Genomic DNA, 23225 nt, shown 5'->3' with positions numbered 1-23225 from the left:
TGGGGGAAGAATCTTATTCAGACTCTAGCTCTCTCTAATAATGCACCAATTGTTCTCGATTGCTCTCCTGATGTCATTAAAGTCCAATGAATAGGTGAGGGTGATGCTAGTCCTCCACCTGTCATTATCTCTGTATCTGGTGAGGTTACAGACATATCTGTCAGTCTGGTCTAAGGAATGTTCCAAAGTAGGGTCATTGTTTTCTTTATGAATAATGATGGGGTCTATGATTTGTTTGATGAAAAGGTTACAGTATCCTTGGGCCAGAAAGTCTTTTTGTAGTTCTGTGCTGTTTTTTGTGAATGTTTTTTTTTTCCTTAGTCACTCTTGCTGTCCTCAGTACTTGTTTAATTCCATTCATTTTTGTTCTCCACGGATGCATTGCTGCTGTAATGGAGTAGCAAGTTGACCCAGGTGGGTTTTCAGTACAAGCCATTGGCAAGTAATCCTGTCTCAGATTTTTACTAATCTGGATAGCCAAAAAATTAACTGTATGGAGGGTGTGGGTGGTGATAAAGTGGATTAAACCCGAGATTTTGGCATAAACCCAGAGCACAATGATTAATTTTCAGACTGAGTTTTACTACATACACGATGTGCCAGGAGGATGATATCAAGATATACATACATGATGGAATTTATCTGACATGTAAATGTAAACTATTCCCGATTCTGCTTTTCAGTTTGTCATTTTGAAGGCAGACATTTAGCTAGTCAGTGGTAACTGAATTACATTTTGGTATGTTTCCAATGTAACTAAGATATCCCTTCAGTAGTAGATTATTAAAATCTAGATTTCAGACATTTTGTTTTGGACATTCCTATCATTGGAAAACTCCAATACTTTATTGTGGAGGGTGGGAGTGTGAACAGGACATTATTTTGACAGCTCATATTTCCTGTTACACCATTGTCTCTGCTATTTATAGGTATTATTTATCCTTCCGCCCTTTCCTTCGTGAACTATGACAGTTATCCATGCGTTATGCTAGTCAGAAGCTATAAACACTGGTACTTGTGCTCACGCCTACTGTTTAGTAATACACTTGTCATATACCTTTGTCTGTCATTATCAACAGAGCACCTCAGTAAAGAGATGTGGGGGATCTCATTCTCTGCTTAATTCTTAACGGCACTCTCTGGTTACTGGAATATGAGCATGACTCTCTCTCTCTTTTAAGTTTAAATGTTAGATATGGGAATGTTTATAAACTTCATTAACAGTCTTTTCATACATGAAACTGAACTGAGTTTGTGACTACATGCTAAGTATTGCAGTGAATGACTATGTATATCACCTGCATAATCACCATATTAATTTTTTTTGGTAATTTACAACTGTGTTCTACATTTGTCTTGTATTATTTATTTTAGAAACCTCAGAAAATGGGCTTTGCCTAGCATGGTTAACATGATCAACAATATTATTTAAATAAGTAAAGAATGATTTATCATGTTGTTGTTGTTGTGTCTTTCGGCTTTTCCCGGTTAGGGGTCGCCACAGCGGAACTCCGGTCCGTTAATGATTGGCAGTAGATTTTTACATGCCGAGTTGCCGGCCCTGACACACAACCTTCAACGAAGATACGCCCATTCATGCATGTCTCCACACAGAAGACGCTCTAGCTGAGAATCGAACCGGACAACGTCTTACTGTGAGGCAACAACGCTACCGCAGCACCACCACCACAGTCTAAAGAATGATTTATCATAATACCTTTTATTTATGAGAAACAGTAATCTGGAGTGGGTAGTTTGATAGCTGGTGCATGGTAGACCCTAATATGTTTTATTTGTGAACATGAGAGGTCTAGCAGGGCGTGTAACTCTATTAGGTGCTACATAAATGATCATATTTTTTATACACAGCTACGATTAGTCTGTGAGGATGGTGTAAGGAGGATATTAGTTCATACATGGATGATCCTGATGCTTTTCATATCCGACCATGAAAGATTTGTATCGGAATTAATGAGAATATTGGCTGGTATTTGGGTAATGCTGATTCATATGTCACCCTGAAAGAAATGTGGAAGAGAAAGTTTGAGGAGGCCATTAGGCACTGCTTAAGTGTTCCAGAACGAGGGCGAACAAATCTATTAGTAAGAGTTGCAGTAGCTATGGGAGCTGCCTTTGGGTGCCAGCATTTAAAAAGTTAGATTTAGTTTTTGGATGCTCCCATGAGGGATAGATGAACGTACTCTAGTTATACAGGATGGTAACTGTAGAAATGTAACTGACCTGTTAAGACTGAAGAAGGTGCAATGGTTGCTTATTTATTTATGTATATTCAATTTCCAGGATATCTAAATGAGGCACTGAGGCCCATTTTAGTAGATTCCCAGCAAGACAAACTTTGCTTAAAAATTGCAGAGACACGTAGTGTGTGTGTGTGTGTGTGTGTGTGTGTGTGTGTGTGTGTGTGTGTGTGTGTGTGTGTGTGTGTGTGTGTGTGTGTGTATAAGGTGTTCCATAAAGACTACAATAATGAAATGGAAGAGCCAAGGGTGATGTATGTCCATCTAAAGATGTAACATACTGTCATACTTAGAGATTATGCTGATGTGGAAAGGAAACTGAATATGGTGGGTTGCTATATTTGTAAACCCAGTAGACTTGAATATGAGAGTGTCTTTGGTAATAGTACAAATATGGCCTTGTATCAGGCTATTCTGTAACCTACTCCTTCAGGTCACTGGGAGGCTGTGTGAGTGCAATCACTAGTGACATGCTGCTAAATAAAGGCTGCACAACAGAACAGAAGAGAAGCACAATGTGGAATAAATGTTCTATTCTTAAGCAGAGTGCACTGGCAATACCTCTGAGATGCCCGAGTGCATTTATTAAACATTTTTCTGCTGCCAGATATTCGCCAGAGGCAATGAACTCTGATACAAAATGTACTGAATGTGCTTTCATTTAGTATGAAACTCTTTGTCAGAATTACATTAAATTGAGCTCTACTGTTTTTCACACACATAATAAGTATGATAGAATTTAGGTGCTGGAAAGTTTGACCCTCTAAATATAAATCTGTGGGTTGAAGGAACAAAGAGCTGATAATGATGAGTGACTCAGTAGCCCTGGGTTAACCTTCCAGGTGTCACTTCCTATACCTGGAAGTGAACATAATCTAAGCATAATTATTGGTATTAACCAAGGGAAGGGGTAGAATCAAATCAAGAGGGGCAGATGGCATTTGACTCTATATCACTGCTGTCATTGAGGAAAAAGCAGGAAGCAGATAATTCACAATACCTCAATGGGTAGGAATGCAAAGTTATATCACTGTGTTTACTTATTAGTCAGTTTCTAAGGGGTACCATCATCATTTATATCTCTTGTGAGCAAACAGTCAGTGGTTAAATAACATGCTCAGACATGCAGAACACAAATCAAGTTCCAAAAATCAAACCTAGATACACATTCATTGAACTCGTTGGCAACTCTCTACGCTGATGTTTAAGTCAATTTTAAGTTTAAAGTTTTAAGTTTAAGAGATGTTCAGTGTACACAAGACACGATTAGCACCATGATGCAAAACTGCACACAAAAAAAGAGAGAAAACATGTATTTCTTATTCTTTAAATGCATGCCTCCAAATGATGTGCTGTCTTCTCACCCTGTCAATCTGTAGTCTGAGTTGATCTGGATGCATGAAACTGCCTGCTAAAGGTATTCAATGCAACCAAACAAAGAAGAAAATATTATGGGGGAATGTTTCAGAAATATGTATTGCAAAAAAATAAAGCAAAGCAGGTAAGGGGAAAAATCATACTGCAAGATCAAAGGATACAAAATCAGTGGAACACCAGAAGGAACAATTCTGAAGACTTCAATAAGAACAAACTGAGTGGAGTGGTATATTGAAGCATTTTCATTTCTGCCTGTGTTTTTGTGTTTTATTTGCAGAGCCACCTTGCCTTGCAGAGCTGGAAAGAATTCAGATCCAAGAAGCAGGAAAGAAAAAAGCTGGTGAGTGAAAAAAAAATAACTTACTCCCTAACAACCAGTGCCTGCAAATAAAATCTGTTCTACTTAAATATGCAATAATTTTTTTTCTCAAAAACAGTCTATATTTTAATGTGGTGTGTTCTCTACAACCAATAATTACCTATTCACCTCACCTTCTGACTTTTTCTTGGACTCATCTTCATCTTTCACTGGCATACTAGTGATGAAAGAATAGCTGACCAACTCCCAGATATTTTATCAGTATCAACAGATGAGATAAACAAAGTACAATAAAGCATAGCTTAGTTAATTCTATGACATTTTTATAGTACACTACCTAGAATTTTCCAAATAAAGCATGCCAATATACTAGTACAGTGAGTTTAACATTGTTGGATGCACAAAATGGTACAAGTCATAGAAACTGCAGATACAGAAACATAAATGAAAGTGAGGATTCTTTGTTTCAGCCTGCAGCATGTACACAGCTTGTACCGGGAGAGACAGCTCAGCATCTGCATTCTTCAAAAGGCAAGCTCATACCAGCTGATACCGGCTATCATTATATACATTTCCTGTTATCAGAACAGTCGGGGGGGGGGGGGGGGGGACTGACTTAAAGGGGCCACATTCTGTTGTTGCATTAAACAGCTTTAGTTTCCTACCTCCCCAAGACTAGAGCCGCATTACACATTTATAACAGCTGGATCCTTCCTAGAGAAATGCAGGCATCCTAGTGTTTACGACATGCAGGTATTCTGTTACTAGGGCAACCTCAGGTAGATTTGGTACACTTGGCTTGGCCTATGTTTCCACCACTATTTTGATTGTGGTGTACGGGGCATATTCTCATGACTATGAACATTCTCTTGTGGTACAGAGGTACCATTTACACTCACAAATGAAATTCTTATACCTGTCAGCATCTTTGCTAAAGAATTCTAGACAAAGCCAAAAATAACAGGGAGCACAAAGGCCTAAAGTCAGGGACAATTTTTAAATATTACTCTAACTCACTTAAAAAGTTAATACAACAGCAGGATTTACATTAACATGCATTTTATGAGTAATAAGTATGAAACTCTGTCTGGATTTAATGGCTGACTGTAATCTGCTGTTATTTATCAGAGAGTCAAACATTTTATATTTTTACATTCAGCAAAATCAAGAACAACAATTGAGAGGTATGCCAAGTGTGTAGCCAGGCTTACTCTTTGTACTTTACAGAGTACACATTTTTCTGAGCACTAGTAGAAACATTAGGGCTTTATCAGGCCATATTATGTCTGTAACAATCTAAATTAATGCTTCTAACAGCATGTGTACAGCTTGCTTACAGAGATGGTTGCAAATCTAAAAACAATATTTCTAATAGTGTAGCTGAAAATATTATACACTTTAAGTGCTGGGAGAGCAACAGCTGGGGTGATGTGCCCATTTTTTAAATACCATGTGTGTTGAGTGCGGAATTCACTAGTTAGTCTTCCTCAAAAGAAAACTGCCCCAGTTTCTTTTCCAAAATTTCACACAATTCATCCTGTAAGCAGTTCAGGAGCACAGGATACAGAATCATTCACATCCTGTACACTTTCTGTTATCCGTTTTAACTCTGGGTTAGAATTTTCACATTTACATTATCTCACTGGGTATTATGGTACTCCTTTTGCTTGGATTATTTTGGATAAACTATTTGTGAGTAATAAATGAATCAAATCCAGAGTGGATTGTAGTCTTCTGCCCATAAACATCCTGGTATTTAAATGCCCAGAAGAAGAATGTGACAGAATATGATAACTAAATAAAGACCTAGCTATTCTTATTTCGGATATCTATCATTTACTTTAGTCATCCATTCTTTAAGTGCGTGTAGTCATACCAATCATCCATTCAATGGAGGATGGCAGGGAGAAGGCATCACGCAAATTCCTCCCTTATAAACAATGCCACACTCTCTGATGTGATTATTTTTGAGATGCCATGAGCACTGAAACCTATTTGTAAATATTCTCTAGTTCCACCCAAGGTCAGCATCATATTTTAAGGATTTATCCAATTTAGATAAGCTTCCCTGATGTCCAAAAACTTTTTTTTTTCAAGAAACAGTCCATCATAATCAATGTATTTCCCATAGTTTCTCTGGATATACCAAAAGATATAGCAGTGCAGCCGATAAATGCTTCCTGCATTTTTAATGTGTAATGTAACGGATCTAGGACTGTTGAATGAAAGTTCAACAGTCCGAATCCACTATCACCGAACACACTTTAGTGAAAGCGTTTTCACAGAAAAAGCGCTTTCGCTAAAGTGTGTTAAAAAAAAAAACATTAAATTAATGCCCCCCACACACACCCTACTTTAATATTCTCACTCCGAGATCACACTACAGTGGGGAAAAGGGAATTTTCACATATCCGCACTGTAGTACAACCTCCACAACAGGCATATTTATGCGAAAGTGCTTCTTTGGTGAAAAGCACTTTCGCGTAAGTATGCCCACCCGTTAGTGATTCGGTGAAAATTTCATTCGGGGATCAGTACGGATCCCAACGTAACATGCCACTACCTTTCCCAAGGTCAGAATCCATTTTTGGACATTATATATAACTTCTTGACAAACCTTTTAAGGCAAGTGATAACAGAATGATACTCATGTAATTAAACACTATTTATCTGACTTGCAGTGGGATTATGATTCTATCTCCGTAAGATGCAATGATCAAGTTCACTGATTGATATATATATATATATATATATATATATATATATATATATATATATATATATATATATATATATATATATATATATATATATACACACACACACACACACACACACACACACACACACACACACACATTTTCTTTCTGAAAACAAAGGCTATGAATGCCTGTCCTCTTCATCCTGGAAACCATATCACAATATATTCCCAAAAAAGTAACTGTACACTTTTTTTAAAGCCCACTTTGTCAATGGACCATTCCATCAAATGTTACAAAATTCTCCTGAGATTATGCAACCTTACAGCGATCATAAAGGTGTTGCACCTCCTTCATGGAGAGATGCTTGCCACTGTCTTCAGCTATGGTTACTAAGTAATCTTGTTAATATTTCAGAAATTCAGCAGAAAGGTCTGTTGACATAATGAGCTTTAATGATACATGCATTTTAAAATCTAGACATGACATAATCTTTTCATGTTCACAGATCAATCAGTACAGTTGAAACAGGAACACTATATAGATTACACAGCAACAACACTTCTTCTTTTTGTCACAGCAGTGGAGCTCTGAGGGTGTGGTGATATGGCTCCTTACTGAAATGTCAGCACTCATAATGCCAAGTGCTGACAGACCGAAAAAAAAATGAAAAATAAAAAAAGACTAAAACTGCAGGAAAAGAGTGAATCTTGAACATCGCTCTTCTCCTTTAAACTTGTTTTTTTTTTTTTTTTTTTTTTTTTTTTTTTTTTTTTGCTGAGGTCAGTCACCTCACCCCAACCGAACTTATATATACCAACTCCTAGATTGTCATATTTAGGAGAAAAGGGAATATTCCAAGAAATGGCCTTCTCAGACTTGCTATATACAAGTCTGCTTTTTCAGCCATTCAGTCTCTGTATTTTGGGACTCACTAATGCAGGTCCTGACATTTCAAATGGTTACTGTAGTAATATAAGTAAATTGTCCATATATAAAAAAGTAACTTCCCGTCGGATAAGCACACTGTTACCACAAGTAACAGTTAATTCAAAAAACAAGGTGGTTACTTGTGTGCGAAGTGGGTGCTACGCTTAGCATCGATTCTGCATACAGAAATAAAAACAAAAAACAGATGAGCGCTTTCACTATTAGGTTGTTTTTATTTCTGTTTGTCTCCGTGAAAATAAATACAAATTGGTTGAATTATATACTTTGGAGTCCTATCGTATGTTTGGCGAACTTGGAGCCCTATTATCTGTTTGGTGAACTTGGATTTAACCTGAATGCAGAATCGATGCTAAGCGTAGCACCCACTTCGCACACAAGTAACCACCTTGTTTTTTGAAAATTGTCCATATAATTGTAATCTCTGCCCACCATGCAAATTATTTCATTCCTATAATGTCTCATCATTGTGGACCATCTCAGAATTCTTGGAAGGAAAATTTAATGTACAACGTTCATCTTAATCTTATTAACCACAGAAGTTAGTGGCTTGTGATATCCATGAATGGTAATTCTGCAGCTACAATCATAGTTACAAAATATTCTTACTCCAAATATCTCAGGAAGACCTTATTTGTCCATTCATAAGTACTTTTTTCTATCAGTGGCATGGCATTAGATACAGAAACCAATAGGTTTATGTGACCCATCTGGCATTTATACAGTGATGCATCACACAACAGTATTAATGGTTTGTTGCCATCACCAAATACAAATAATTAAAGAAAGAAGCTGTAACGTTCCTGCTCTTGGCAGTGATCAAGGACTTTCAATCCTCACCATGGACACTGGTGAGGGATGTTCACTTGGAAAAAGATACATGCAATATTTCCAGATGCAGCTCTCTGCACCAAGCACAATTTCCCTTAAGAGCACACAGGGAACACAATCTGCATTGGGGCTGGGTTCCCCCTCTCTCTATCTCTCTCTCTCTCTCACTGGGCCTCAAATAAGACTCCCCACTGACATAGCTGTAGAGTTGAGTCCTCAGCCAAGTGTTCCAAGCCAAATCCTCCACCACCTTCTTTGTGAAACCAGTGCTCTGTGTCCCTGCTCTAAGTAGCTGACACTCACAAGCACTTTGAAATTTGATTTTCAAACACACACACACACACACACACACACACACACACACACACACCTGAGAAAGGTTGGCACAGATTTACCAGCTATACCTCTCTCCCCAAACTACAAGGTAGATACTGCCACCAGAACACTCCAAAGCCAACTACTCTAAGGCTTTTACCATGGGATCAAATTATACTTACTAAAATTAATCCTAATACAAATGGTAGTGTTTGACCAATGCAGCAATGCTTTCAAAAGTGGCACAGTGGCACCAAATAAATATAAGTACCCTCAAAGGTTAAAATGTTCTCTAAAAGATCAGCCACAATGAAAAGTTTAAATATATTTAATAATAAATAACAAAAGAACATGAAAATACTAAATATCTATTTACAGTAAACACCAGAGTTTCAATTTATTTATTTATTTATTTATTTTACATTTATTGACCGGGTTAGTCTGGCTGGGCACATGCCCTTTTTCAGCAGAGACCCAAGGAGAAAAGCTCCACAAAAGTACAAAATATAGCATTCAAGTATAAAGATAATATAGCATAGTATAACAAATAAAGTAAGCAATAAAAATAAATAAACTATTAAACTTAATTATATTACAATCACAGCAGAGATAAAAACAACTATTTACAGTCTTAGCAATACAATCTGATTAAGTAGCAGTTTAAATGAAGGCTTATAACATATAGTAAAGTGTAAGATTTGCAAATGGGTGCAGGTAAGATGGAGGAGGTTTGGAAAGCTATATGGAAAGAGAGGGGGTTGGAAGTAAGAAGCAGAGGGAAGAAGGGCTAGGAGGATGGAGCTAGATAAGGATAGGAATTTAGTGTAGGAAAATAAGATTTGAAAAGATACAGGTGGTTGATAGTAGACAATTTGTGGAACTACAGGAGAGTGGGTAAGTAAAGTAGAATAGTATGATAGCTAGAAGAGGGGTAAAGGGGATAAAATGAAAATATTTCTATGGTGGTTGAGTACAGTGGCAGTACCACTGATTTTTGAGGTGTTCCTTTAATGCTGATTTGAATAATTTTGTGTCGGTTAGGGACCGTACCTCTTGGGGTAGTTTATTCCAGGTCATAGATGGGTGATAGCTATACAGTTTACATCCAGTTTTGGTTTTGGGTTTATAGATCTGGAGTAAGTTTTGGTTAGAGCTTCTGAGTTGTCTGGAGGGAGAGTAGTAAGAAATAATCACAAAAAATAACAATAAATAATCACAATTGTTTATTTGAGAGAAAGAGAATTTAGAGAGTAGTAAGAAATAATCACAGGAAATAATAAACAATCACAGGAAATATTAAAAATAACACAGATGGATAGATTCACACAGATGCAAACAGTACTTAACTAATCTCACTATATTTTCCTGACTGATCCAAAGAATTACTATTCCCTGGTTACTTACTAAAGCAAGGCAAGATGAAGTGGGTGAGTGATCCTTCTTTGCCAGGTTTCAAAAGCAGATTGCCCTGAGACTTCACTCTCATCTAATATTAAAACATTATTTCAGTGCTGGATTACAGAATGACATCACATACATCTGGTCATCACATACATCTGGTCATCTGACGTCTGGTTCCCACACTACCCCCTTTACTAGAAATTCAACCAAAATCTAGCACATATCTGTCATAATACACACACACACACACACACACACACACACACACACACACACACACACACACACACACACATAGAGCTTTGTTAAGATGTGTTATAGTATCTGGAAACTATAAAATCATTTCAAAACTTCCACCCTTCTAGGGTAGCAATTAGGTTACCCCTAAGGACAATACAGTAAGATTCCTAGCCCTGGGTTTCACAGACATTTTGTGTCTGGCTGCAATCAGAACTGTAAGATAAAATATTTATGGCCTAAACCAGGTAATTTAATTTCAGACTATTTTTCAAAGCTAGCTGGACTGAGCTTAACCTCTTCTCTTCCAGTATCCTCTGTTACAATATATTCATTTCAATAGCTACAAAACAGTCTGACATACAGGTGTATTTATTTTCTGTCCAGCAGGGCCCACTGTTGGTACATTTTAACACAAGCAGCTTTACAAATGCATTTTTCAGCACAAGCAGCTGTATAAATCAGTTTGATATACAAATGTCATATAATTCTTTATAAACCTCCAGCTAGCTAAGCTGGCATATGTTACACATCCATTGCCCTACTTCTGGCATAGCTGGCACTATCTCACATCATCACAGAAGAATTTATTTGAAAATTATAAAAGTTATGTCTTGATCTAGACCCAATTGCCAGTTACAATCTTTACAATATAATACAGGTAACTGAGTCAATAACTTGTAGTAATTTAGCTGTCCCAAAAAGGCTTTCAGTTCTGGTACACTCTTTAGTTTTAGTACTTGCTGAATTGTTTGTATTTCTTCTATGCCTGTATGCAAGTTCATCTACCATATGATCCAAGAATGTTACTTAATTTCCCAAAAATATACAATTATTTATTTGAGTGAAAGTTAGTATTCTCTAAATTGGCATAGTGTTTAACAGTATGCAGATGTTCCTGTTTTGTCCTATCAGTTACCAAAATATCACCCCAGTGCTGGTACTCTTTTATTGTTCTGTGTAATATAGCAAGTGTGGAGGACACTGCAAAGATATATGTGTTGTGTATGATAAACCCTTACATGAGTTTATTGTATTTATTTTTATATGAGCACACTGAACCAAGGACCCTTTTCAGGCATGACCTGGGCCCAGAAGGCAGTTTTACATTACACATTCTAACACAGTTTGATGGTATGCCTGTCTCACATCCATCTTTGAATATGCTTACCACCAAGTGGCAAAACAAATAAATCATTTGGAGCATGATACCCTTTATAGAGTAAGCTTGTAGCCACCACATATTCTGGCAAAATCATCTAATTTTGTGACAGGAACTTAGGGTGCAGTCCACTCTGTAAACACTGCAGGTTTGGTTATTTTGCTTTATAAGAGACAGTTTAATTAACTTTCTGCATATCTTTTCTAAGCATGTAGGACCAATCCTGGATTCAAAATGTGTTATATTCATGTAGCCAGTGATAAAAATGTTGACGAATTGATGATCAGAAACCTGAGATATATGAAAAAGAACAGCGTGTTTGAAGAAGCAGGACCCCTCATATCATGTGTGTAGGGAACATTCCCCACACATCCCATGTAGGAAGTATTGCTGCTCACTCCCCAGTTAATTATACTATAAGGTTATACATTCTTGCATAAAAGGCATGTCTTTTTCCTGAGGTTGTGGGACCTCACAGTCAGAAGATGTTGTGATATGTATGGGTGGGGAGACACTAATTATGCATCAGGTCCTTGTTTACGTAGCGAAAGAAAAATACAGCAAATGTCTACTAATCGAACGTTAAACAAGAAAGTTTAATGTTCTGAAAATGTGTAACAATGAAAAATAATTCATCAAATGACCATATTTGGCCAACAACCAGAAAGTACAGCAATGCATAAGGTAAGCAAAGAAAACCTTTAAAATTTTCCCTAGTTCTCTCTGTAGTGCAATCTTGGAGTTTGCATATATAGTTAGGGGGTGATGTAGCACCCCACCTTGGTTGGTTACGTTCGCAATGTTGATCAACTATGGCCATTTGATGAATTAGTTTTTGTTGTTCCACGTTTTCGGAATGTTAAACTTTCATTGTTTAATGTTCGATTAGTAGAAGTTCATTGTAGGTTTTTTTTTTTTCGATACATGAACATAGACCTTTATGCATCTATGCCAAAAGTTAAGTAAACATTTTTATTAGACAGAAATCCTATGTGGTATCTATTAGAGACCAGACATGAAATAATGTGAAAGAGAGGTAGCAGAGCTGTAGTTGGGAATATTGGTGCCCTAGGAAATCCCTATTTAGCAACCCCCTCAAATGGAGTTGAAAATCCCTCCCAAAAAAGCAGTCTGTTATCTTTGTTACAAAACCTTCTAGAAACTGTAGCAAAGAGCAATACTATCTCCTTGTCACAGTTCATCTCACACAAACACACTGTAGTCAGTCTTTAAAATCACTTAAGCACCTATGATGCAATGATTACATATGCTGTTTGCAGAAATCCAATTCGGATACAAACAAAAACAGTAAACAGTTCCGGAACCACCAATAAGTGCTTCACCACTCGCCAGTAAAAAAACAAATTTATTGCAACAAAACTGAAAACTTATGACAATATGTTGTTAAATCTGTTAAAACAAGTTAAACACTTTCTCCCAAAGCATTTGGGCTTCATCAGAACAACTCGTAATTCAAAACTTCAAGCTTATATACTTTTTTTGGCACCAACAATTTTTTTAAAAAACATTTAAAGAAACAGTATCCTTTGTACTATTATTTCAAGCCGTAATAAACAAAATGGCTTCATCATATTAATCCCCTGAATACTGTAAAGAAACGTTATATGTATATGAACAATATATAAAATGTACAAATACATACAGAAGTATAGATATATCTGGATGCAACTACCCCACCTGGACTTAATGATTATGTCCCAGTTAAACCCATATTGGAAATATTGTAGTAATTTTAGGACAATACTAGGTCATTATAAAGTATACAATTATGAAAATGGTTTGAGATATATATAGATTATTGTTTAGACAGACATGTACATTAATAATAATCTTATTTGATATTCACTACACAGTAGAATAAGTTTTTATATATATTAGTATTTTATATATACATTTTTTATGTATACATTTTGATTCAGATAGTGAGCATACAGATTTATAGTCCACACATTAATTGTATGATATGTTATGTGGGACCACACATTTTCATATATTTTATAGTCAGCGGGTGAGTTATTTTATTATATACAGTACTAAGAGTCTAATTAGTTTATTTATTTATATGTTCGTACATTTTTATACTTCTGTATGTATTTGTACATTTTATATATTGTTCATATACATATAAAGTTTTATTACAGTATTCAGGGGATTAATATGATGAAGCCGTTTTGTTTATTACGGCTTGAAATAATAGTACAAAGGACACTGTTTCTTTAAATGTTTTTTAAAAATTTGTTGGCGCCAAAAAAAGTATATAAGCTTGACGTTTTGAATTACGAGTTGTTCTGATGAAGCCCAAATGCTTTGGGTGAAAGCGCTTAACTTGTTTTAACAGATTTAACAGTATATTGTCATAAGTTTTCAGTTTTGTTGCAATAAATTTTTTTTTACTGGCGAGTGGTGAAGCACTTATTGAGAGTTCTCACTCAGCGTAACTACAAAGATTGCATCGCTGACTTGCAGGGACTGATTGGCACCTCTTCTACAATAGGAAACATGCCCCCCAACAGTATGCATCCAAGGCAGCCATCCTCTTCACCCAACTCCTGCTATGGATTTGGTGAGTAGTTTGCAAGATTCAAACTGTGGGACATATCGTTCTATTAAGTACTTATTAAGACGCTGATTCAAATTTAACAGACTATGTTAAGAGCCCATCCACAACCCCTTTTTCTGATTTTTGCACATGGGGGTTGAGGTATCAATTAAACTGTGACAATCATCTAGAGCCAAGGTTTATACTGCCAGGTGGCTAGCTCTACTGTGATAGTTCTTCCACACCACACAATTACACTTATGGTCAATTTAGAGTATCCAATCCACCTACTACATGTCTATGGAATGTGGGAGGAAACCCACATGAACACAGAGAGAGCATGCACACTATGCACAAAAGCCACCTCAGCCGAGAATCAAACCAGGGAAGCTTTTGCTATGAGGTGACAACACTATCCGCTGTGCCAACTGGAGATTGAAAACAACAAAACAACCACACAATAGTACGGTGCTAGATTCTACTATCAACAGGCTGCCATGAGGGAATTCTTATCATCCTAGAGTGCTACCTATACTGTGACAATATTTATTTATTTATTTTTATTTATTGACATCTGATTACCGGGAAATTCCAACTGGGTATGTGCCCATTTTCAGTGGAGGCACAGGGAGAAAAGCTCCAAAGTATTAAAAAAAGCATTTTAAGAACAGTAATTTTATAATCTTTAAAAATTACAAAAGCATCTACATATTAAATATTTGTACCAAATAAGACAAAATGTGAAAACATTAGTTTAGAATATATACAGCTTTTTGACAATGATATAATATTTAGAGAAATTTTAGCCAATTTATAGACATATTGAAGGTAAGTTAGTATATACAAGCAAAAAAAATGCAATATGAAGTGAGAGAAAAAAACAGGGTTATGGCATATTTAGGTAGAAAGTCAGGAGAGAGCAACTGATTGAAGTAAGAAAGTTAGTGAAGAAGGGAGAGCAAGGAAGTATGTAGTTTATCCTGGGTTTGATTGAGAACAGAGCCAGATTTTGGCTAGGAAGTCTTTCAAAATGGTTTTAAAAAACTGTTCAGAGGGTATTGACCTGATGGATACAGGTAAGGAGTTTCAAGCCTTAGCAACATGGTATGAGTACAGAAACACTACCCAGCAGGTTTGATAGGTTTCTGGACAGAGAAAAGTTTTTGGTCATTGATTCATAATGACCAGTTGAGAACATAGAAGCAGATGAATGCTGGACAATTTTATAGGTATTTAAACCCATTTTAACCTTCTTGGCACTTTTAAACTGTTTGCAAATGTTTTGCTGCCTACTTTAAACTGTTTTAATAGTTTGTGACTGCATTTTCTGTACTGCATATTTACAGAACTTGAACAATTTATACCATAGGCTAGATTCAGACTTGCTGAATCTGGACTGGCATTTTCTGAGCACTGAAGCCTGCCATCTTACATCAAGAGGACCCTCCTGCACCCTTGTGGCAGAAGAGTGTAGGCAAGGACCCACCTGAGTTGGGCATTGTTGGAACAAGGCTCAGTCTTGGGCTTTCCTATTGGTTGGATTGTTTGTTTTACTGAGCTGATATTTAAACACAGCATTTGTGCATAGCCGTGCACCACTCAATGGGGATTAGCACTGCTGTGAATAGATGCATATGTTTAAAAAGTAAAATTTTTCCTGGATAACTGCTAAGGAATCCTCATAAGCTTCCCTCATTCTCAATGTGCAATGCAGTTATGCACTGCTGCCTAAACAGCAACCCAGCTGTGCTTTTTGACTCACTGGCGCAGGTTTCTACCCCTAAACTTCCAATTGATTAGCTAATTTTACTAATTCTACAGCAGAATCTATTCCATCTAGACCACCCTCCACCACTTATTACAGAATATACCTGACATTATGGAGACTATTTCTCCAGCCAGCCTGATTGACATGGACGTTCTGAGGTAATGTACCAACTGCCTCATGTATACAGACAACTTACTACTCCTAAAACATACAAATACAATATGTGAAAGATGCATCTATACTATGAATCTGGAATCAGTGTTCTCTCTCACACATAACAACAAACCAAATACCAAGCAGGTTGTCAGCAGCCACACTCCATCTCTCACACATACCAAACACACAACACATAAACCCACATACACGGAGGTACTCACTACAAATATGCCAAAAGAGCAAAAACCTCCCAAGTACAAACCTTCTGCACACATTACAGTCCCAACAGCACCCTCTACACATAATGACACACATATCAGTGCCTCACCCAATAAGCCCCTAAGGCAAAATGTATCTAAACCAAATGTCTTGATTATAGGCGACTCCTTACACACACAGATGTCCCCCCTCACTAGACTGGACAAGGAGAAGGTCATGGTCAGCTATCTTTCTGGGGCCAGAATCCACCAAATCACACATGCATTAAAGTCGCTCAACATGTACTGTTATGACTCTGTCATAGTCCATGTTGGAGTGAATGACTTGAGGCATACCTTACTGGACTATATGAAGAAAGACATGATGGAGTTTTCAGATTATGCTTCTCAGGCAGGTATGTCCCTAACCCTAAGCAGCATTCTTCCCTCACCCCAGGATGATGCCACAATACAAACAAAAATGATTATCTTCAGAATTGGCTTAGATTCTGGTGTCAGCCAGGGGGATCCAGTATCTGACAGCCTGGAATGATATGGTCACAGACTACGCTGCTTTGCCAGAAATGGTCTTCACCTGTCGGCTGCAGGCATTAGGTTGTTGGCAAAGGCATTTGCTACCCCATAGTGCCTTTTTAGGCAATGTGATAGGAGCAAAATTCCTGACATAAAAATATCGTCCAGAAACAAACTCATGGTTATGCTGCTTAATGCCAGGAGTCTAAATCAGAAATTGCATTCACTTGATGCACTTCTCACCCTGGAAGATGCTGATGCCTGGACAGTCACAGAGACATGGTTCAAGGCCTCATAGAATACCTCAGCCATGCAGGGCAATAATACCTTTCACACATTCAGACCACAAAACGAACGTGAAAAAAAAATAAGGGAGTAGGAGTATCTATCTTCATTAAAGACAAATACACCTGTAGACTGGTTAAACAGTACAGCTCCCTAGAGTTACTCCAAGTCCAACTAACTGTAGGAAAGACCCCCCCCCTTCCACGTCATTGTTAGCTACAGGTCCTCCACCATGAACCACAAAAACCACACAGCACAGCTCCATAGAGTTACTCCAAGTCCAACTAACTGTAGGAAAGACCCCCCCCCCCTTCCACGTCATTGTTAGCTACAGGTCCTCCACCATGAACCACAAAAAACACACAGCACAGCTCCCTAGAGTTACTCCAAGTACAACTAACTGTAGGAAAGACCCCCCCCCTTCCACGTCATTGTTAGCTACAGGTCCTCCACCATGAACCACAAAAAACACACAGCCTACCTGGACCTACTTGAGTCACTCTTAGTACAGACAAATACTGTGGTCATGGGTGACTTTAACTATCCTTTCATCGACTGGGTAACATATATGAGCACAAACTCACTCACCCAAAGGTTCCTGGACTTTGCTTAACATAAATGCTCTGGAGCAGATAGCCAGCACCTCCACAAGGAGCTATAACATCCTTGACATAGTGCTCACCAACATGGGGAATCGCTGCACCACCCCATGTGTGAGACCCTCCCTGGTAAAGTCCAATTATAAACCAGTTTAATTCAAAGTAATGATCATACCTGACCCACTCACAGGAGCAAAAAAGTAAAAAAATTCTCCAGAGCAAACTATACCCTACTGAGTGACGGCATCAATAGTTTCAGACCCCTTGCCAACACTGGCATCAATCACCCCTATACTGAGGTGTACATAAATGTCCTGTATAAACACCTATATAAATGTATAGACTCAGCTGTACCAGAACAGATCAAATCAAGATCCTCACAAAGAAACAAGCCACCCTGGTGGACATCTAGCATAAACAGGATATAAAATAAGAGAAAGAAACTACTGTCAAAAACCAAGAGAGAATGATCCCAGCAAAAGAAGAACTCCCTCCAAAGCATAAAGAAGCAGATTAGACTTCTTGTAAAGTCCTCTAAAGCTAATTATGAAATTAAATTAGCATCCCTAGCTAAGGAAAATTACAAAACATTCTTTATCTATGTCTGAAATCTAAAAGGGAAGGCCCAGCTTTGTGCTGAACTAGCTGTGGATGGTTCCACTTATGCTGAACCTGAGAACATCACCAACCGGCTAGTGGACAGGTTTGGCAAACACTTCACCTCCACCCCATCCCCACCAGTCATACCTCATAACTTACCTGTCACCAGTCTTCTGAATAGTATCTCCAGACAGCAGATCATAGCTGCACTCTCCAAGGCCAAAAACACAGCCTCTATGAGACTGGACAACATCCCAGGCTACTTACTAAATGGTCTAAAACAGAAGTTAGTGGAACCGCTGAGCACGCTCTTCAGTCTCAGTCTAAGCACTGGCTTTGTCCCAGCTAAGTGGAAAATAGCAACCATAATCCCCTTGTACAAATGGGGTCCCTCAACCGGCCCCGGGAACTATAGACCCATAAGCCAAACCAGCCTTATCTGCAAGGCCATGGAGAAAAATCATCATGGACCTTATTAACAAGGATATAGATGACCTTCAAACTCTTGACCTAACCCAGTTTGGCTTCATTAAGGGAAGATCTTTCCTGCTAAACCTGGTGGACTTCTTCAAGAATGTTGCCAAGACCCTGGATGAAGGTAAAACAGTTCACACTGCCTATGTTGACCTAGCTAAGACCTTTGACACAATCCTTCCCTCAGACATCATTAAAAACTCACCCAGCTGGGAATTAACCCTTACATCACCAGATGGGTAGCAAACTGGATCACATACAGTCAGAATTGGGGATACCACCTCTACTAGCAGACCTGTTACCAGTAGTGTTCCACAAGGGTTTGTGTTAGGTCCCCTACTGTTTGGTATCTATTTTTCAGAAGTCCAGGTGAAAATAGATGGCCTATGGCTTACCAAGTTTGCTGATGACTACAAACTAGGTACAGTCATCAAATCACCTAAAGATGTCAACATACTACAAAATGAGCTTACACAGACAAATGATTGGTGTCAAAGCCACAGACTTAAACTAAATGCAAAAAAAATGTATTATCATCCCCTTCAGCAAAGGAGATACTGCTGCTAATTACAACATTAATAATACCCCCTAAGTTCAAACCCAGTGGTGAGAGATTTAGGAATGTAAGTTGATAGTAACTTTAATTTTGCTCATCAGGTGTCCACAGTAGTAAGGAAGGCTTCCTACATTGCACACCACATAAGCAAGTGTATAGCATCCAAAGCCAAGGAGGTTATAACTTCCCTGTACTCGGCTCTCATCAGACCAATAATAGAGTACAATGCTCCCTTCTGTATGTACCTTACTAGACATCTGCAGCATCTGGAGAGACCTCAGAGGTTTATCGCCAAGAAAATTCAGGGACTACAACACATGACCTGCACAGACAGATTGAAGGCCCTACCACTTTACTCAGTATCGTAGACTGCTTAGAGGAGACTTGTGCCAGGCCTACAGAGCAGTGTCAAACCCTGCCTTGATGAAGTTGCTGCACATCCACAAATCCAATGGAACATGATTCACTCATTCTAAGGATCTTAACATAGCCTGTGATATTAATAGGACATGCCGGAGAAACAGCCACTCCTCTGGAACGAACTCCCAAGTCATGTAAAACAGAGGTCCTCAATGACCCTGTTTAAGCATAACCTAGACATTTGGATGGGAAACTGTAAATTTACACCAGGGGTTTCACCTATGTCCCTCTTAGACAGGGGCAGCCAGTGCTGATCTTAGATTTGCAAACAAACATAAACTATATATCTTGGTCCATAAGGGAACAAGGGTAAAATATGACTAGGCTTGTAGAGGCCTTAGGACCAATAGCCTAGTAACCTCATATGATCCTATGATCCTATAATAAGATGACTATATGTTATTTGATGGGTTAGAGCTAACCAATTTAGGGTTTTTAGAGCTATATAGTGGTGCATTTGCTACAAATGTACCTACTTTATTATAGCATTGTTCAAATTTTGATGTCTTTGATGCCTGCAGGTTAATAAGAATGGGAGTGCCATAAAGTAATGAGGGGAGGAGGTCAGTAGTGGCAAGTGTAGTTATACATGCATAATTGAGAAGGTTTTTGACTCTGTAAAGTATCCCTAGTTTTTGGCGAGTTTTATGCAGTTTTTGTACATGTATGTCAAATTTAAGATTATCATCCACTATCATCCCTAATAATTTACTATGAGAAGTGACTTCAGTGGTTGTATTAAGAGAAGCGATTTTACATTTTGTTTTTTGTTTTTTGGGGTTTTTTTTCCTGTGACTGGGACTTGGGGAAAAAATAAGTCGTTTTTTTTTTGGGGGGGGGGGGGTGAGCATGAGCTGTGAGTTACAAAAACATGTTTCAGTGACTGTTAAAGCTTTGTGGGTAATTTTTTGGAGATAAGCCAGGTTGTCAGATGTGCATACAACTGTGAAGTAATCTGTGTATTGTGTTAGGAAGGCCTGTTGTGTGGATGTGTGAAGGGTGTTAGTGAGAATGCTAAAGAGGAGGGAACCAAGGCTATATGCTTGTGGTACACCAGTGGTAATTAAGAGATATAGAGACAGAATGTAGTGCCATTTTACTGGCCGATACCTTTTGAACAGGAAGCTTTTGAACCATAGAAGGGTGTACTAAAATAGATCTAGTAAGGATATTTGAAATATAATTTTGCTGTTTCAAACTGTGTCCTAGAAATAAGGAGAAGATCAGTTTGCCAGTATCTCTATTGACAGTATCTGCAAAGGATAGAAGTGCATTGTTAGTACTGTGGGAGGGATGTAAGCTGTATTGTGTAAAGGATAGCAGTTCTTCTTGCAGAAGAAAGTTTAGCAATTGTTTGTGATACATTTTTCAAGTATTTTTAGAGGGACAAAATTGCTATTTATCTAAATGTATCAATGTCTGTTGAATTTCTTCCTTTGTGTAGAGGAATAATGTTTTTTTTTTCCAGAAAGAGGGAATATAGGATTCCTAGACTGACCTATTTATAAGGATTGAGACAGCTCAGGCAATGCTGTTAGCTGCTGTTTTAAAGTACTTGCTTAGAAGGTCATCAGTTGAAGCAGAGCATGGTTTGAGTTTAAGAGTAGTTTTATATAGGATGTGGACACAGGTTTGAAGGGGAAAGTGGATGTGGTAATATGTGGCTGTTGGGCGGGGTTGGGATCAAATGCTGGAGAATCCTTGGTTAGGGATGCTATACTAGCTATGAAATAAGAGATTAATTCTATTGCACTTTCAAGTGTAGAGTTATTGGGAGAGGGGTTAGGGTCAAATTTTTAGCTGGGATGTAACATTTCAATAATGGCTGACCAGAATTTCTTTGAGTTGCATTTACTATTGTTCTGAAAGTTGTTTACAGCAGAGCTGTCTGTCTTCATTTATTTGATTTTTAGCACAGTTGCAGAGCTTTCCTGAAGTTTTTGAGATATTGTGGTGGTTTATATTTTGTCATTCTATCCATGCTTTTTCTCTATCCTGCATTAGCATTTTACTCTTTTTGTAGAGCCAAACTGCATTATTAGTTTTTAATCTCTTCCTCCTTGGAGGTGTAAGGCTTTTAGGATATTTAGGAAACTTGTACTTAATTCATTTTCAGCATCATCCAAGAGGTGGATTTTTAGGATGTCCCAGTTAATAGATGACAGGGTAGTAATGAATACTTCTGGGTTAAACTTGGACATGTTGTGCATTGTCTTATAAACAAGCTGTTTAAGTGGATTTGTGAAATGTCTAGTTGTATAGCTTGGGTGATGGTCACTGAGAAAGTTTGGCATTGTACCTGTGGTGGTGAATCTGGTAGGGTCTGGTGCTAGGAACCAGTCTAATAAGGAATGTGATGTCTTGCTATAATGTGTGGGGCTATTATTTAGTTCTGTGAAACCATATAAGTTCATACTAGATGTAAGGGAGTTAGCAGTTATGTCCAACCAATTGATATTCATGTCATCTAGTAGTATTTTTTCTTGTGAAATTGTTATGAATATGTACCAGTGTAGCTGTCTTGTCACCAGGAGGGATGTAGATGACAGCAATACATATTTGTTTATATTTTTTTATTTTCAGGAAAGTTATTGAAAGCTCTGCTGAACTGAATTTCAGTATTGGTTTGTTGTAGGGGGAAATGTAGTAGTTTTGGGGAAATAGTAAAGTAATGCCACAACCTTTCCTCTGTATATGGTCATTACAGATGATATAATTGTCAGGGGGGGGGTAATTACATGGTCATTTATGTTAGTGTATATTTTTGGTACCAGTACCAGGGACAGCAGGCAAGCTAGATTTTTCTTTCATTGATAAAGTAGTGGCAAGGGGATCCAGAAAGGTGAGATATTTACCAATTCTCTTCTGGGTCATAGACCACTATACAAGGGGATTATGAGTTAGGAAGTGTTTCTTATCCCTCTCTGTGGAAACTTGGCCCTCTGATTTTTTAAGAACCACTCAAAAACAAAGATTACTGGAGAACATGGTAAAAAGATACGGGGCACAAGAACAGTTAGAGGTAGCTATGGAAGTAAAATATAAGGTAGCCAAGATGTAGGATAGATGTTCAGCACAATCTATCAGTTAGGAAAGAGAAAGGCAATGGAGTATTAAATGTTAACAGTTACAGTACTGAGTCACATATATTGAAACTAAATACACACAGAGTCAGTGAAGTGAAATAGAACTCTTATAGAAGCTTAAACAAATGAACTAAAAATTGAATGTCCCGAGCTGAATTCACAGTGCAGCTGAGGAAGGGAAAGTTCTACTTAGCCAGAAGCATATGCTCCATAAATATAGTAGCAAATACGTAGTGAAATAAGAAAGCAGAATATATTTATTTTCTGAGAGATAGCACAAGGGTACCAATTTTTTCTATAGATAGCATTACAAAAAAATTGTTTTAGAATTTCTGCTCTGGTGACCTCCTGTGCAGCCAGACCCTTTTGTGTACCCTGAAATTATCATCAATTGCATCAGAAATACAGTCAAGATTAAATGCATATGCAGAAGCAGAGAGTAT

The 23225-nt window shown here is 37.8% G+C and overlaps 1 protein-coding gene across 2 annotated transcripts in view; it reads left to right on the top strand.

Annotated features, from left to right (window-relative positions):
- The window catches only part of SPOCK2 (SPARC (osteonectin), cwcv and kazal like domains proteoglycan 2), a 1197555-nt gene that overhangs the window by 1138529 nt on the left and 35801 nt on the right, over window positions 1-23225 (top strand). For both annotated transcript variants that reach the window (XM_044056622.1, XM_044056621.1), the window contains one exon: window positions 3913-3975. In XM_044056622.1, coding sequence (XP_043912557.1) covers window positions 3913-3975 — 63 coding nt within the window. The remainder of the gene's footprint in view (window positions 1-3912; window positions 3976-23225) is intronic.

This window comes from Protopterus annectens, chromosome 14.part0 (assembly GCF_019279795.1).
Source record: "Protopterus annectens isolate FY-2018-M chromosome 14.part0, PAN1.0, whole genome shotgun sequence".
In the NCBI taxonomy this organism is placed as follows: Eukaryota; Metazoa; Chordata; order Ceratodontiformes; family Protopteridae; genus Protopterus; species Protopterus annectens.
This window is presented reverse-complemented; position numbering and strand designations above follow the sequence as displayed.